We start from the raw sequence: 18,213 nt of genomic DNA on the forward strand, positions 1-18,213 counted from the left end.
TTGACACTGGTTAATTTAACATTTCAAGCTGTCATTGTTCATCATTAGCTCCTACTTTACCAGAGGGATTAAACATACATTCAGATATTCAAGTAATATACTGAGCCCACTGAAACGTGCCTAAATTAATTATTTTAATGGAATTAAAAAATATGTATAAACTCACACCTGAAAAATGAAAATGGCTGAATATAATGAGATTTTCATGTAACTGTTAAAGGTTTAGATTTTCTATAATCGGGCTCATGAAAATGTATTCAGATGTAGCTTATTAATGATGCATCCCTTACATGAAAGTACATAAACTGCTTTTAATAATAAAAAAAGTATAGTGTTGATTTTATCCATCCTGAGCTTGTATTACTTGGCCTTGGACTGAAACAAGCTTCGATGGTATTGCCCACATCTAAACGACAGAACAAATGCTCCCGTGTTTGTTGAGGTTTGGATGGACCATCTTATTAATTCTTTAAGTGCTGGCATTCAAAGACGCTTTAAGACAAAGAATGGAATGAAAAGAAAACAAGTTACCTCTCCATGAGGCTCACGCCATTGAAGTAGATACAGTCGAAAACAAAAAGGCACACGTTGGCGTCTTGAAAGGCTGCTTTCTGAGGGGAGGGGAAAGCGTGGAGCGGAACAACAACGAAAGGTCAAAACAAAAAGCTGTGCGATAAATTCAGATCAAAAAAAGGTGCAAATTGGCTGCGCTGTTCTCACCTTGTGTACACCCAAGGTCCCAAAGGGCAGGGGTTTACTGGTCTTTGTGTCAATTAGGAGGACTTCAGCATCCAATATCATACTGTGGCCTCCGGGAAAAGCCTGAGGGATGTAGTCCTTGAAATGGGCCACCTGAAACGTCGACATGGACACACAGGGATTTAATAAACATGAGAAGCATTTCAAACAACTATTACAGCAAGACTGCAGGTTTTAAATACGCTTGATACTATATAAAGAATAAGGTGCATTATTGTTAACCTGATGTAGATAAAAAAATGTTTTATGCATGCTACATCACATTTGGTATTCCTCATTTAGGCTTCTACCTACTATCCACCTCCATCATACTCTGTGGTGGACAATATGATCAGTTCTGCAGTGTTATCATTCATTAGAAGAAAAAAAAAACATTAGGAAACTTGGACTACTGTAATTAGACTCCATTCCCACCACCCCCACAGAATGTTAACCTAACATTAACATAAATTGGCTAATTACAGTGGCTGAGGGTCCATTACGAGCCATTTGGCTGATGGGTATCATGGGCAGGGCAACATGTCTACAGCCAGCCAGAAACCAGTAAGAACAAGACCCAGGAGGGAAAGATAGCGATGCTGGGTCTTAAAGAGCTGCTCGGAAGCTTAAGTGACCGAAGGTGTTCCTCCAGGTAACATCAATGATAATGTGTGAAGCTGAAAAGGAGCTTAGAAAAAAACTTTCATAATGAAAAAGCCTGCAGAATCGTGAGATAGTGAGGCCTTCGTAATATTTTGGATGGGTCAAAGCACATTGCTTTCAGCACTCAAAATTAAAGGGATAGTTCTGATTATTTGAAGTCAGGCTGTATGAGGTATTTATCAATAGTCAGTGTATTACCTATAGTAGATGCTGGTCAGTGTGCCTCCAGTTAGAAGAAGCAGAGAGGTGCACCATCTCGGAGGCAATAAAAGGTATTTTAGCCACTTAAAAGAAAAAAAAACAATACCAGTTTAAGTGTATGTAGTGTTTAGAATATTTTCAACACTTTGCCATGCCATCAGACAGCCTTTTATGGCAGTAAACCACTGTTTTATGAACTCCATATCGCTCTCTCCAAACCAACCAAACTTCATATGCAAAATCAGTAATTTTACCTCACAGAATACAGGAGTTGCTGGTCTACCACTGCCTCAATCTGTTGGTTTGCTTGGGTTATTGAGGGAATAAAGTATTTTAAAAATATAGTTTGGATCTACCAAAGTCACAAAGTAACACAAACTAACTAACAGATCAAGGCAGCAGGATCCCAGCAACATGTGTTCTGCGAGGTAAAATTACTGATTTCATCTATGAAGTTTGGTAGGTTTAGAGAAAGCGATATTTGGATTATAGAACAGCTGTTTCCTATCAGAAAAGGCCGTCTGATGGCAAAGTAAAGCAGAGAAAATATTCTAAATATAGCATACACTTAAAGTGATACAGATTTTTTTTTTAGATGGATTTTTTTAAGCGGCTAAAACACATTTTGTTGTTGACCCTGTCCACAGCAGTTCATTGCTTAGCTTTCGTGCTGGTGCTCCTCTTTGCTTCTCCACACTGGAGGCGTGCTGACCGGCATCTACTGCAGCCAACACACTGACTATGGCTAAGGACCTCATGCAAACACACTTCAAATAATCCTCCATATCCTCCATATAATAATAAAAATACGACCAGGGACACACAGATAGCATGTCTGGGACTGTTCTGGGACAGAAGAGAAACTTATCATTACAAAAATGTTGGAGAACATTTTCAAACAGGAGTTATTTGGATAATCTGTCCACATATTTGAAATCAAAATGGTTACTTCCTCACCTGAAAAATACTGAAGCTTAATGAGGTCAGCATATTAAGAATCCTACATCGAATGTAAATGACTGCTAGCATTAACACTGCATGTGTCTATGTTTACATCCTAAGCAATTTTTTGAAAAATAAACATTGTCGCATTTCGCTGCATGTGCTATGTGCTATTTTTGGCTCGGAGAAGGTGATCCATCAAGCTAGCAGCAGAGGACCCGGGGGCAGCTGACCTGAGGATGTTGCCTGATGATGATTTGGTATTCCAATTCATTTCCACATGCCAACAAATTCTGCATGCAGGTATCTGTTTGTAGACATTAGTATTTTCCCCACATGTTGCAGCCTTGGTGAGCCAAGCGCGGTCTGTAACGTTTGGCTCAGTGTATAAATAGTCACAAATATTAAACCCTCTAAAAATGTTGTGCAGGGATATTCAAGGTTGCTTTGTTTTAATATTTGTGCCAGAAAAGTTGCACATGCTAAATGAGCCAGACCATATTGATCACTGTCAATGCATGTGTTCTCTTACATGTCATCTAATGTGCTGTGTTTGAAAGGGTCTAAACTATAATTGCACTGTTAAATATGTGATTGTATACAATCTATTGTCCTCATCTTAAGGGAAGTTTTATTGAGCAGTAAGTTCATAATGAAAGAATAAGAAAAACTTCACTTTGGGAGAATGGGTGTGAAGTCTGGAACAGCTGGAAGTAAAATTTGGGACATCTGCTAGACACTGAAGGAAAAAGTTAATTTTGAGCCCTGATTACTTTTACAGTCTCTCATACATCAAAGTTGTATTTTGTATTTAAGTACATGGTGTTCTTTAGTTTACTGGGTTAGTGTGAGGTATACTGTTTATTATGTGCACAGCAGCAACCTCTAGTGGTGTGAAAGGGCTAATGAACATGATGTGGAGCTATTTGTCCCTGCATGTTTAAGGCTCTCGGCCTCACGCTGAGAAATCAAATGCTGGAAAATCACTGTGGGAAATGTTTGAATTTCACGCTGGGAAAATACCTTTAAGTTACTAATCCTGCAGGGGCGAACCTGAGCAGATTCTATTTGGACATGTATTGTCACACTAATCGGCATACAGCTTCGCGCTCTGTGTGTGTGTCTTTGTGTTTACATTTAATCTGTGTGTGTGTGTGAGTGCGTGCGTGCGTGCGTGCATGAGAGAGAGAGGACTGACTTTGTGTGGCAGCACTGGCTTGAGGCTGCGGCTGAAGTAGCTGAAGTTGTCTCCGTTCTTGTGGACCTGCACACGTTCTCCATCGTACTTGATCTCAGAGTACATCCCGTTGGGGCATTTCTTCATGGCATACTCGACGGATTTACACGCCTCAGCCTGAAATCACAAAAGGAAAACAGTAAATTACCAAGCTTTCAGCAAGGAACAAAAGTCTCATAAATCGGGGCTCAACAATAAGGACTGTCTGCTCGCCACAGGAAAGTAAAATGTCACGTCGGGCAACTAAATCTGGTAAAAAAAAAATTAAACTATTGAACAACTTTAATAGCAGATTAATCGTTCAAAGATATTTAAAGACATCACCTCGGACTCCGAGACTGCGATAAACATTTTCTTTTATTTTCTGACATTTTAAAGATGTTGCAGCTCTAGGTTGAACAAGACAATTAACTTTGGTCTTTTTTGTTATTTAATAACCGCTAATAAAACGATTTCTCCCGGGGCAGGTAAAAAAGAATTAGTTAGCAAGTCACAATTTCAATAGTAAATTGAAAATCAATCAAAATGAGCTTTCAGTTCCAGTGATCAAAAAAGGCAGACTCTGCTGTGCTCCCAGTATTTTTATTTCTGTCAGACCCAGCCTCGCAGGGTCCAGCATGTCTGATGAAAAAAACACCAAAGCGTAGCTTACCGGCCGTTACATCACACTTGATAAATAAATAGAAAATTGTTTTAAGGAAGAACTTATAAATGAAAATGTAAATGACATCAACATAAAAACAATGATCTGTCGATTTTTACAAATCAAGACTCGACAGTCCAAGAATGGCAAGAAACATGGTGACATTTAATGTTGACTTGTGGATTTGTGGAGTCGTGACGCCCCTAATAAATACTTTTCATTCAAAGTTGTTCATATTTGCTCGAGTGGCAAAAGTCAGCTCTTAGACTTTGCTGCCAGTGGTAATTCAACTTTCACACACCCTTAAAAAGGATAATTGTTTTTTTTAATATATAATTTTAATTTTATTTCTGTACTGCTTCCCATTATTCTTATCAGTATTGAAAACACTGTGCTCACCATGTTAACTGCAGAGATAAGGGAACAGAACTGTGACAGAAATGAACAGAAACCTGATGGGTCAAGAAACACGAGCATTCAGACAAATTACAAACAAACTCTCAGGTTTTATTTAATTATGTCGTGTAAACATCACAGTATCATGCAGACTTCCTGGTTCTGAAAATTTAAGGTGTGCTCACTTTCTGTTTTACCACCAAATGAGATGGTTTAGACACTGCAATCTGACTTAACTATGGGCTTGTTTACAACCTCTCTGATCCTCTTACTGCTCGTTTCGTGATCCGTCAGACTTTGTTGTAGAGATGTTGCTGTTGTGCTGTTATCATAACAGAAACGGTTTTGCATAAAAAGAGAGACTGTTAATTATATTGACAGCAAGACAGAAGCTGTTTCCAGCTGAGACGGAGGCTGCACTGTTCTCAGAAAAAAATGAATCACGAACTCATTTCTCTCCTGGGCATGTGTTTATGTCAATGTTCACCTAAAACCTAATTTATCCCTCTCAATATTGTAGCAGTTTATTCTGGTAATATTGCACTGTTATACTAATCAATATGACTATACTGGCAATGTGACGGCTCATTCACCTGCTGCTCAGAGCGCACTAACGGCATTTCAAAGCTCAACGCTCTAAATTACACTTGGTTTCTATAAAAACGTCCATAGAGAGTTTGAGTTTATTAGCATTCATGCTCACAGTCAACAACTGAACAGAAGCAGTATCTATATTACAGGGCAGGTCCATTATTTTGGATCTGAACAATCAAATTCTAGTGGAAGTACATATGTTTTAGAGTCAAAATGCTGTTTTCCCAAACCCTTCTAAAAAATGTTTTCCCATGTGACCTGAAGGTTTGCATGATGACGTTGCTAAATATTAAGGAGGGGGGGTGAAGGGGAGGGCATCAGCATTGCAACCTACAATTGCTGATTTTTGTTAATGACTGAGCGGGAGTTTCCATTTGAAGAAGACGAAAAGAACGCAGGAGTTTCCCTTTCGTAACAGAATTCCTGTATTTTCAAGTCATATTAGCTGAGACGACCCTGAGTCGACTCGCATTGGGTCATTCAGATCCCTGCACTTTTGTTCACACACCAATACAGGACAAAAAGCACGGCAGCAAACTGATTGTCACAATGACAAATAAAATTAACCAGGGCTGCACAATTAATCACAGTAGGGCCAAGTGCAATATCCAAGTCACAGAACCAGACCAGATTTTAATAGTTTTTTTTATTTTCAGTAAAAATTTTAATTGTATTGCGACTAACTGTGCTGCAAGATAATCGCAGGATGACTTTTTTAACCACATTGCACAGCCCTAAAATTAACTGTGTTGGAAGTGGAGAAGGGTAATAGAAATGGAGGGCAGCATGAGGCAGGGCAGCGCTAAACCACTCTTGAACAAAAAGGCGGTACAACATCCTCTGCTGTCGTCAGCTGGTGTCGACTGTCAGCAGCTCCGTTGCTATTAGGTTTCTATAACTGAAGTATGATTCTCTGACTTTCAAAATAACTACCTTAATAACTAATTAAAACCTTAATAACTATTTAAAACCAGAGGTAGGCTTAAACATGAGACTCATGGAGGCTGAAATAGGACTTTAGTGTGGCACAAAAAAAAGGAACAATTTGACGGCCAAAATTCTGAGTTGGGCACAGCCCTTCAGTGTACATCATAAAAACCTACCTACGTCCTTACCTTCCTCTCTATCTACCTACTTACATGCACCCATACATTCACACTCATAAATGAATAAACTTCTTCACTCAAATTTCCGTTTCTCCCTGATGTGTCTACTGGGTGGAAGCTGCAAACTAATGTTAAACAGAGAAAGAAGTTAAAACTAAAACTACTGAAGCTGTAAGCCTGTGGGACACTGGGAACTGGACCGTGTTATTCATTTGTAAACTGAAAATGTGATATAGCTGCAGTTAATTTCAATTTACTTTTATACTGTGCAATTTAAAGTCTGCTGTGTAATGTGCAATTTAATGGTCTGTAGGTTCTTTGGAAAACACATTTTACATCATGCTGTATTAATACTTGCATTTATAAAGACAGACTGCGGGCAGTAATGCAGTCGAGAGTTATCTGCGAGGTCCAGCTGCTGCCTGTTAAGTTGTCTTGTCACGAGACGTCAGCTCGAGACGGTTTGAGCATCATATTCTCTACACCTTGTGAAGTTCCCCTAATTTGAGACCCCTAAGGATCTCACTCAATATTCTGGCAGTCAAGTCACAAGCGGCGACACAGCTTAAAGGGATAGTTTGGATTATTTGAAGTGGGGTTGTTTGAGGTACTTCACTCCATGGGCAGTGTATTAGCTCCAGTAGATCACGGTCGACGCGCCCCCAGTTTGGAGCAGCAGAGAGGAGTAGCAGCGGAAGCTAAGCAATAAACTGTTGTGGGCAGGGTGAGCAGCAAAATGTATTTAAGCCACTTAAAATCTGTGTAGCAGTAACTGAATATTGAGCCATTTTCAATCAACACTGCTTAGTTTGGCAGTTTGAGCTGAGTTTCAGGAGCATATACAAGGGAACCCTAGATTTGTTTAACTCCTGTGAGATTTGTACACATTGCTCATTTATTGTGCACATACTGTAATGTACTAACAAATTATGTGATAATGGAGGGTTTGGGGACAACAAACTTGCAGTTAGAGTCAGAGAAAGATCATAATTTGTGTTAAAATTATCACTCCCACAAGATAGGCCGCCTGGTTACAACGAAACAGTCACAAAATGTGTTTCTCAAAACATTTTAAGCGAGAATGAGGCAAAGTAGTAACAGGATCTTGACCCATATTTGATCAGCACTTCCTGTTTGACCGTTCGAATAGAGTTTGTCTGACTTTGGGTAAATCTGACACCAAAGTCACACAACATCACAAACAAACTCAAGCGATCGAGGCAGTGGTAGACCAGCGACTCCTGTGTTCTGAGAAGTAAAACTACTGATTTTACCAGTGGAGTGTGGTTGTTTTGAAGAGGGTGGTAACGGCAGTTTCCTGTTCTAAAAGGCTGTGTGACGGCAAGGTAAAGCACTAAAAATGCTCCAAATATAGTTTAGAAGTACCTCATGCAACCCTACTTTAAAAAATCCAAACTATCCTTTTAATGGTTAGATAGATTGTCAGGGCTTCCTCTCTTGTGTGCTTGATTTGTTTATACTTAATGTAGATGTATGGCCATCATAATCTACTAACAAAAGTAAAAGATGACCTTCTGAACTGAGTGACAGACATTTGTTTTATCTACACCCATTTTTTCCTTTCATACAACAGAGTAAAAGCCTTTGAGCTAACATTTAAAAAGAGGTCAAACGGTGCCTTTGGTATTAGGACAAAGACGTCCCATTAAATTACTTCAACAATTCAGGGAGGTCATATCTTATTTCTAACCTCTTTTCTTTTGAAAACCAAAGCTATTAAAGCAACAATTACTGTCTTTTATTGAAAATCTATTTCTAATTTAGTCCCTTTATTTTCACAGATAACCCACATACCTCGCCTGGAAGCAAAAATTGATTATTACATTATTGGTCTTTTGCTGGATACATAATGTGTAATGAATTAGCAATTAAATGAAGCCATTACCTGGAGGACACAATGTTAATTTGATTCATTTTGTACATGCACGTGTGTCTCAAGTAATTCATGGGGTCAGAAAGCTCAGATGGAATCACTTCAGGGTGGAAATTATTTAAATTTGTAGTCAAATAATTCTAGAAACAGAAACAACATTTTTTAGCTGTGTGTATTTCCTCTATAACTTACTTTAAAATGAATTAGTGACTAGCTAAGACCTTTCTGAATCTGTATGAGAAGCTCATCTTCTTTGATAATAGTCTGTGACTTCTTTAAAGTTTGCTTGTATATATATTTCATACTTAAGTGGTGGCACTCACCAACATTGGCTGAACAGGGGTCATGAGTGAGGCCTCAATAGTGAGGAGTTTCCTGGGTCCTGAACCATTAGACGCCTCCTGCTGATTCCTCAACACCCGATCAATCACGTCGCCCAGATTTCGCGAGGCCTTGAAGGCATCGTAAGCATTTGGATCCACGGCGTCCAGGCTGCATAACGAGCAATAATCAGAGGGTTCAATCCCAGTATGAAAATATAACCTTTCTTCAAAACGTGGAAAGAACAATAGCGTATACTAACTTCTAGGCAGGAGACGACGATACTTACACGTGTTTTGCTCCAGCATTCATCTTCAAGTCATGTTTAATAAGTCGGATGATGCATTTTAGGTCATTACCGGTGCATCTGTGATGAGAAGAGAAGGCAGGTTATCACTCGGGTATAAGTGAAGCAAATGCTGGAGTATTTATAGCATTTTATGAAGCAGAAATATGAGTGGTTATAACCAGAACGGTTCTAAAACAAAACCACACAGGTAGCGAATATAAAATTATTATATTACTTTGTTCTGGATAACAAACTGCGCTTTGAATCTCATGCTGCTGCCACAATAAAAAACATATTTTTTATTAGAAAAGTATGTTCTTTTAATGTCTTCTCTCAGACAGTGAATCTCTTTTATAGAAGTTTTATTGAGTCGGGTTTAATGTTTTGTAGTGTTGCTATGGTAACACGTCTTTGGGCAATAAAACTGGATACGTTTGAAGCTGTGGTGGAGAAGAGGACATTGAAAAAACAGTTATCCATCACAGATAGCCCTGACCACCCTCTCCGACACTAATTCATGTGGCTTGCTTCCTCACCCTATCAATGTAATACGACACGAGTAGAACTTTTAACAAAATAATGTTTCTGTCTTTCTGCAGCTGGGAAGCTGCAATTTATGACAAATAAACATAGTCCCACTCTGGCATCTGCTGCTGTGGAGGGTAGAAATTCAAATGAAGATGTTTGTGTGTGTGTGTGTGCGTGTGTGTGTGTGCGCACACGCATGTTTGACAAGCCTGAGGCAAACAATCTAAAAAGAAGGGAGAACTGCAAAAAGCAACAAATACTAACAATAAAAAAGCAGTGCAAGCAAAACAAGGAAAAAAACATTTGCAACATTTACAGATACTGTGAACAGAAATCACAAGATCTCTCTCACTGGATTTTTTGTGGTAAAATGTTTGCTGTTTAAAAAATATTTGAACAATCACCGACAGGTCTAGTACCAAAATACAGACATCACGTGGAGAGGTACAGACATGATCACTTGTGTTATTAGTATACATACTATTACTATTGATACATTAGTACTAGCAGTTAGTTACTATTAGTATTAAAGATCCTACAAGGAGTTTTTTTAACTGGTTATGAAAGTCTCAATTTAATACTGATACTTCTGTTATGACCTACATAAGCAAACAAGACCATCCATGAGAATATTGTCTATTTCTATATACTTAATGCCTGCCTTTGGGTTGGATGCTCTTGAAATCAGAAAAACAGCCCCATTGTTAAAGAAAATTATTCTGAGGTGAAATGAATCTTCATGCTGCTGTTGGATACGCTGAAGAACTGATTTTAATATTGCAGGTCTGCAGCACTTTATCATTTTGCTGAATTGCCTTATCTGAGCTGTTTAACTACAGCCTGATTATGATGAAAATGATGATGTGCTTGTCTCACTTTTTGGCAATATCCTCGAGCTCGGTCTGCTGCTCGTCCTCCTTGGTCAGCTGGGCAAGGCGGGTCAGGGAGGCGTCCACTTCCTGGATGGTCAGGAGGCTCTTGGCAGCTGCGGGAAATGACTTACTCTCCTCGAAGAACATCCTCACCGTCTCAGACACATCGCCCTTAAATAAAGACAGAGGAGCCAACTGTCAAAAATGTTTGTTTTTCTTACACCAACCGTCAGGAGACTATAATTAACCCAGAATGAAATCCCCTGAGAAATCTATTTCCAAACTAGGAATATCAATGAAACGATTTTAGTTACACAATAAGACATTCAAAATATGCGGTAAACCTTTGACGCACCACAAAGCATAAAAGTTCATGCGTGGGAAAATATGGATCACAGACCTGCTCCAGATCACGGACCATGTCATCTTGGTTGCATCTGAATATGCGACTGAAGAGTTTTACAATCTGCTTGTCGTTGAGGTTGTAGACACTTTTTACAACACCTGGCAGGAGCAGCTTCACTGTCAGGTAAAGATCTCCATGGAACTTATCTAGGATGGAAAAGACGAACATTTAGCAGTAGAAATCCTGACCTCGGATTCTGTCAGAAGCCCACAAACACAATACAAACAAACAAACAAAAAAAAGACACCGACCTCCACCTGAGCCCTTCTTGAGGAACTTTTCAATAATCTGCGTCTTGACATTGTAGCTGTTGTTTTCTGCCACCATGGCACAGAGCTTGCGAAACTCTCGCAGGAGGCAGTCCTTGTGTTTGGGGTCACACAGCTGAGCGGACAGGGTGCTGCCTTGGCTGGGTCTGGCAGGGGAAGAGGACGGTCCGGGGCTGGAGCTGGAGCTGCCGGCCTTTGCAGCTGATAGGCCAAGTGAAGTGGAAAAGCACAAGTGATGAGACCAGTTTGACAAAGTGAGTACTACACATTAGGTAACACGTTATCCTGAATTTTGGCAGTTTGCATTCCTTCCTGGATTTTGTAGGCTTTTTGGTGGGGGCAAAAAAGAAGTTGTGATTTTTTTGTGTGTAATTCATTAAAAAAAAAAAAGTTCCAGGGAGAGTAAAACCACACTCTGTTCTGAGTGTTTTAAGTAATCTTTCCAAAAAGGCTTGGGATTACAAAACATTTTACAAAATATGCTTTATGTGTAAATGAAGAAGTGCATCTGGGAGTTTTCAGTTCAAACTCAGTCAAAACAGCTAGCACAAAATTTAAAAAATATAAATATATACAAAAAAATACAACATTGAATTAAGTCATTGATGCTGTTTGCACGGGGAACTGGTGCTGATTGGTGGCACATGCTGGAAGCTACAATGATTGGTCAAATTTGCAGAAAAGTTACAGTGATTAAACAAAATTATAAGTTTGTGCAGAATTCACAGAGATTGGTTGAATTTTCTGGAACTGCTTCAGTTGACTGGAGGGACTTTGTTTAAATGTTACATGTTGTTCTGCATCCTGTAATTGTTTTGCTTGTGTGTGTCTGTTCTGTCTTTGTGTTTTCTGTGTAGCTCACTGATGCCGAACTGAAGGCACCTGTGTGAAGGTGTGGTCCTTTACCCCATCCACACTCTCGCCACTCCCTGACACAAGACCCAGCTTTTGTTTGTTCTCTTTTGATCCTTTTTTGGTAAATAATTGTAGTATTTATTTGCACCTAATCTGATGTTGTGTTCCTCCTTATTTTGTGCCGGTTGTAACATAATGGGGGCTCATCCGGTATCACTTTAATTCGGTTTCTGTGAAATTTCAGCCTTTGTACTTTGGGTTAATACTAACAACCTCTCTGAAACATTTTCAAAAATAAATGTACAACTTGATAACAGTTGCATTACAGTTTGGAACTGTTGTTTCCAAAATACACATATCCATATTCATCCAACGCGAGGGAATTCCTGTCCTAGTTGTGCCTCTCAGGCTGAATACAAATCAGAGCTTTTCCTGCCGATTCAAATTTAAAGCTGTTTCATTATTTATACTTGTGTTTTTCATGGATGCCTTACATTGCCACTGGAATTATGAAAAATAGTATGACCTCCACCTGTCTGTTGTAGCAGTCCAGACTCTGTATTGGACAATCTTATTGACTTGTCATACTAAACTAGCTAGACAACGATTATGGAGCTTAACTGCAAACAGTGTGGCAATATGAATAAAGAAAGGGCAGTGAAGATGCCATTTTCTGTGGGGGTTAAATGTTTTTAATGTTGTCAAAAAGCTGATGGTTTTGTGCTATTTTACAGGTCACAGAATCAGTCCTGAATTTGTCACTGACTTGTTAGTTTGGGAAAATAAACGTGCAAAGCAGGAATCAATTTGGTAAAATTGTCAAGGTAGTGAGATGTTTAGCAGATAAATCACAGGGAAAGTCAAATCTGGACCATCCTCTCAGTGAGCAATCTGTATCTCTCTCCTCTGCTCAGAGATATTGGTTTCCAAAAGTTAGGTGCACACAGCTTGGCACTTTATCTTATCCCTGTTCTTATTGTTGCCGTTTTTCTTGCTTTTATCACATGAACCAGTTATTGAGTTCTGTATCGTGAGAAGAGTACAAGTGCTGTTAATGTCTTCGGTTGTCTTATTGTGTTTTTTATTGTTTTACATTCTGTGAATTTATGTTTTCATGGTGCCTGGCTGCAAGAAGAATTTAGTTTTGCGGTACAATAACTAATTGAACCTATAGATTTTAGCTGTACAGTCTGAATGTTACGTTCTGCAGTTTCTCAGAATTAAAAATTCATTAAAAGCAGATGCAAATGCTATTTAGGACAGAGTGGTGTGTTAAGGCTCATTCACACACCTGAGAAGAATCAGAGAGAAGAACATATTTTTCTGATCCAGGATGTTCGTTTTGTCCTCTCACCATGAGAAAATCATCCAGTTACGCAAGATGTTCATTGCCTCATTACTTTTGCTGTCTTATTGACCAGTCTTTTGTGAATGACTTTAGAACAGATAGGAGACCACTTCGTCTGAGATGTCAGATCTTACCAGTGAAGCCTGAGAACTTGCGTGGAGCGTTGACAGACGGGTCCGCAGGAGGAGCCATTAGATGGCCGCTGGTGTTCAACTTGGCCTGCACCTTCTTCTTTGGACTTGCATTGACTTTTGCCATCAGGTCTGCAAGACGGGACAAATGACTTTAGAACAAACAGGAATCATTTCACAGGAGATACCATACTATATCGACTGAAGTTTTAAATACACAGTGAAACAATGGCTTAAACAAGAACAAAGATGGGAACGGTGAGTTCTGAATAGACCTACTTGTAACGTACATGTTTGCCTACATATACGTAACACTTATAATTAGGCTATCACATGTATCTCACACTCATTTCACCTGCTCTGTTGTTTTAATCCAGAATCTATGCTGTTCATTTCTTCACTCAGCTGCAATGTTAAGTCATCTAATTAGATGTTCTGGTTGAACAGGTCAGCTGATATTACATGCAATAAAGTGAGACACACCCAGCATGATGTCAAGTAAAATTTAAAAAAAAACCCTGCAATGAAGAATCACCGGATATTACATAAAAATAGCAAGAGTACTTGTTTCAGAGATTTTTGTTATTATTTCTCCTGTGGAGGAGAGAATTAAGGAATGGTGCAGGTTGTGAAACAGTGCTGGACTGATGTACGATGACACCATCCACTGACGATACCCGTCACTGACCACTGAGCCTTCCACCGCTGTAATATCATGATTTACAAGCCTTCTGTATTTGAGGTAGAATCACCTTTGAGTTGATGTAAGGCAAGAGCTATTCTTACTAAGGTTTGTTCTTACTAAGCAGGCATGTGATGACATCCACAATGAAACATCACGATGGGCAGTGATATAGTTGCTTGGTTTAAAAGCATCTTCATCTCCGTGACATCTCCATCTATATGTCCATAACTAGGTTGTTTTTAATTTAACAGCACCAGCAGCTCCTTTCTATTATCTCTCCCACATTTTAATTTTATGGCAGCTCTGAGGGGACACACTACCTCCAATATAGAAGGCTTGTTTTATCTGATTTAACAGAGAAACCAACAGACTGGCAGGCATTTAGAATAATTACACAGAAACAGACAGTCTTCTCATTGATGGTCTAGTTTGCTGAAGTAGGTTATATCGAGGGATCAGCATTAAATTGAGACTGTTTCATAACCAATTAAAAACTCTTCATAGTGGCTTTAAGAACTGAACATTACTAGGAAATATGGCTTTTCATTAGAATAAACATTTTGAGTGTGCGCCTGCTGTACCTGAAACATGTTTATTAATGAGCTCCTTGTCTTCATCCTGCAGCTCCTCCCAGCCCTCCAGATCTGTGATGTCCTCAATCTTCTTCGTAGTGGCTCTTGCCCTTTCCAGCTTCTCAAATATACACTTCACATGGTACCACTCCTTCATCTCCCCCGCAGACTCGCTGAAAGGATTTGGCACAATCTTTCCAATGCGCACTATGCCCTTTTGGATTTTGTCCTTGCATTTCTTGCATCCTGCCGTACCACGTTTGGCATATTCCACGAGGAACCTCTGTTCTGCCATATCTGGCTCGCTGGAGAAAGACTGGTGCAAGGAAAGCTGTGGGGGATAGTTTTGGAGGAGTCTGCGTTTATGGGATACCAAGGAGAAATTATGAATTTTCCAGGAAAATTTTACAGTTGAAAAGGCTCTACACGCTTTCCAGAGTTGCTGACACCTAACAAGTGTTCCAGTAGGTTGCAAGCCTATGCTGACAGTCTTGTGAGCCAAAAAAATAAGCGACCTCTGCATCAAGTTGTGTCCGTGGTAAAGTTATAACCTAAAACAAAGCAAAGTAAAATAATGGTTAAAGAGATAATTCATTTTTGTTCTATATAAACACCAACACAATCCACTTGCCCATATTGCATTTCAATAATATTTCACTTAACAGTGCAGCCGTAATTCTGTCAGTGTCTTATGTTCCACAATTTACTTCACTTATAAGGGACTGTTACAGGTAATCTTCTGAGGAACATGGTTGCTAAGGAACCTTTTACAATGCATAAGGGGATACTTGCATACATTTTCCCTGACGACATCCTAATGAAACTCTTATGGTGATTTTCTCATTGTTTCCGAAAGCAGAAGATGCAAATTTAAGGTAAACCTTAATGTAAGTGGTTTTATGCAACTGACCATGGATCACAGACCAACCATTACAGACCAACTGATGCTGAATTTTAAGGGCCGACATAAAGGAGTAATGGATTCTGATGTTGATATATCAGCCAATATTCTTTATACAGAATATAGTTTACAGATTATATTATATATATATGTGTATATATATACATTTTTTTTTTTTTTTTGCAATAATCCCTCAAAAGTGGGTAACAACTGTGACAAACATATGTAATAGAGACAGGATATTTTACAGTTGGCAATAACTGTTACAGCCCAAAATTATATCAGTGGATTGAACAGTGAAGTAGTAATAATTAAATGACTCTAAATGTAAAAACACAAATAGAGTAAGTGGGATATACTGGACAAGATATAAGCTGCTAGTGATATAGACTGATATGGCTGTGATAGCCTAATATCAGGCCGATCATATCAGTCAACAGATATTTGTCAGGCTCTAGTCATCATGACTCCTCTAGCTGTTGGTGCTAATTTTTCACTTATCATATTTTAATTTAATATTTCTGATTAAATAAAGTTGCAGATGTTTCCTCATTACCAATTGTCGTATCATCAACACAAACGTAAGAAATCTTCAAAAGACAATACTTTCATGATATGTACAATACAGTGATTACCCATCTGGTTAAACACAACCAGCTAGCTGCATTAAAATGACGCAACATAAACAGTACATTAATGGTGTTATGGTGATGCATTGTGACATAAATAGTAGAAATTCTTAAGAGTTTTCTAATTTCGTTAAACGTTTTGAAGGCACAAGCTTGGTGGTGAAGGTTTGCAGTTCAACATGACAAAGCAGACAAAGAAGACTAATTAATTGCAATATGAATTCTGCTTATCAAACCATGACTGACCAGAACCAAACCGTACTGCGTTACATGCAGTGTATCTTTTCAGTTACAAATCTAGCTAACTTATTAAAAGGTAGTGGACATTCGGCTTAACGTTAGCGTAACGTGCTTATTCAACATTTTAAGACTAAATTAGACTTTATCTACAGCCTTGCCTGAATGTTGAAACATTAACGTTAAGAGTACAGGAGTCTACTGACACGAAGGCAATTGTTGTTAGGCTAACTAGCTAGTTGATTAGCTTTAGCTTCACTCTCTCTGTTCCACATGCACATACAGACAGCTAAGTTAGCTTAGCTAGCTAACAGTTTGCACAGCAACTATCACTAATAAGTTGGCATATCGCTTATATATATGCACATATTTATCTACCATACCTTGTAGAAGCTTAGTTAAAGGTGATAGCACGGTTTACATGCTACCCTTCTTCATTGTTGTTAGCCAACAACTCACCAGTATCAAGTGAACGTCAATTAAACCAGAAAGACACGAGACACTTCCGGCTTAGCTCAGCAAAATAAAAGCTATACAACCCAGAAATGTGTGTTCTTTACATCTAGAGTGTATTTAATCAAGCGTATGACCTCTTTATGCACTAAGCACATACTATTACATTCTTTTGAAGAAATTTCAAGCGCATTATTTATTTGAACACAAGACTTTTTGTATTTCATTTCGAAGGATAACAATAATATTTCCGGTTACTCTGAGTAATTCTGATTAACTTGACGCTACTAGACAAAGCTAAAGCTAAAGGGGTGCAACAATTGTGCAGCATGTGTGCCGGTGGCTTTATAATGCTCGATGGGGTTCATAGAGAAGTGATAGACCTTTAACTATGTGGCGTGATGTCTCTACCGCCATCTGCTGAACCGGAGCACTTAACACAACAAACTTCACAAGCCTTAAAGCTGAATACACGCCTTAATGATTATTCAGTCAGAGACTGGTACATAATGTTTTGTAATAATCACTTTCCTCTGTGTCAATTAGCAATCTATGATCGTGAGAGGGCATTAACATTACGCACCACTTTTGGATAATAAATAAAATAAATCTATAGTTATTTGAACTCTTAATAGTCTAGCAATGATAATAATAATAATAATAATAATAATAATAATAATAATAATAATAATAATAATAATAATAATTCCTGAGCAGTAAAATAAGAAGAAAATAAGAAAAAAAAGGGGTTGGCATAAATTGGGAAGTGAAGTGAAAGATCAACAATGTCGGTCGGCACTAACGCTGGCTGGTTGCCTTCAACGACTCCTGAAAATAAACCCACTTAAATCATCATCACTCACTTATTGAGATTCTTGTAGTTTATCTGAATCACTATTGACGTAATTATTATCATAATTATATCATAATTATTATTTATCAATAATAATATAATCGACGACAACAATAACAAGAATATTGACTAAATCAATAGCCAATGAAACACAACTATGTAGCTGATGTAACAGGACACATGAAAACATCACAAAACACCAAGCAAGGCAAGATAGAGGCACGAAACAGCATATCTAAACATCAGTTGCGCAAACCTCGCTTACTTTATATTTTCCCACGGTACGTTAATGCAGCAAAACCCTTAACAGTTATAGTAAACACGCTGAACGCTCTCTCGTCGTCTACGCAAATCGCGTACGCGCGGATATCACTCCATGCATGGACGACCAGTTTCGGGCGCACATTGTACGTAAATAGCGGGAAGGCGGCGCTGCGACGCTTCTACTAC

The 18,213-nt window shown here is 38.7% G+C and overlaps 1 protein-coding gene across 1 annotated transcript in view; it reads right to left on the reverse strand.

Annotated features, from left to right (window-relative positions):
* The window catches only part of lig3 (ligase III, DNA, ATP-dependent), a 28,038-nt gene extending 9,876 nt beyond the window's left edge, over positions 1 to 18,162 (reverse strand). Inside the window, exons 1-11 of the mRNA XM_084730033.1 lie at positions 18,029 to 18,162; positions 14,700 to 15,241; positions 13,437 to 13,565; positions 11,082 to 11,300; positions 10,825 to 10,976; positions 10,429 to 10,595; positions 9,025 to 9,102; positions 8,738 to 8,906; positions 3,743 to 3,898; positions 721 to 852; positions 532 to 611 (exon numbers count right to left, since the gene is read on the reverse strand). Of these exons, the coding sequence (XP_084586159.1) occupies positions 532 to 611; positions 721 to 852; positions 3,743 to 3,898; positions 8,738 to 8,906; positions 9,025 to 9,102; positions 10,429 to 10,595; positions 10,825 to 10,976; positions 11,082 to 11,300; positions 13,437 to 13,565; positions 14,700 to 15,213 (1,796 nt within the window). The 5' untranslated portion in view covers positions 15,214 to 15,241; positions 18,029 to 18,162. The remainder of the gene's footprint in view (positions 1 to 531; positions 612 to 720; positions 853 to 3,742; positions 3,899 to 8,737; positions 8,907 to 9,024; positions 9,103 to 10,428; positions 10,596 to 10,824; positions 10,977 to 11,081; positions 11,301 to 13,436; positions 13,566 to 14,699; positions 15,242 to 18,028) is intronic.
* Between the last annotated feature and the right edge of the window lie 51 nt (positions 18,163 to 18,213).

This window comes from Lutjanus erythropterus, chromosome 11 (assembly GCF_056507025.1).
Source record: "Lutjanus erythropterus isolate fLutEry1 chromosome 11, fLutEry1.hap2, whole genome shotgun sequence".
NCBI lineage: Eukaryota > Metazoa > Chordata > Actinopteri > Lutjaniformes > Lutjanidae > Lutjanus > Lutjanus erythropterus.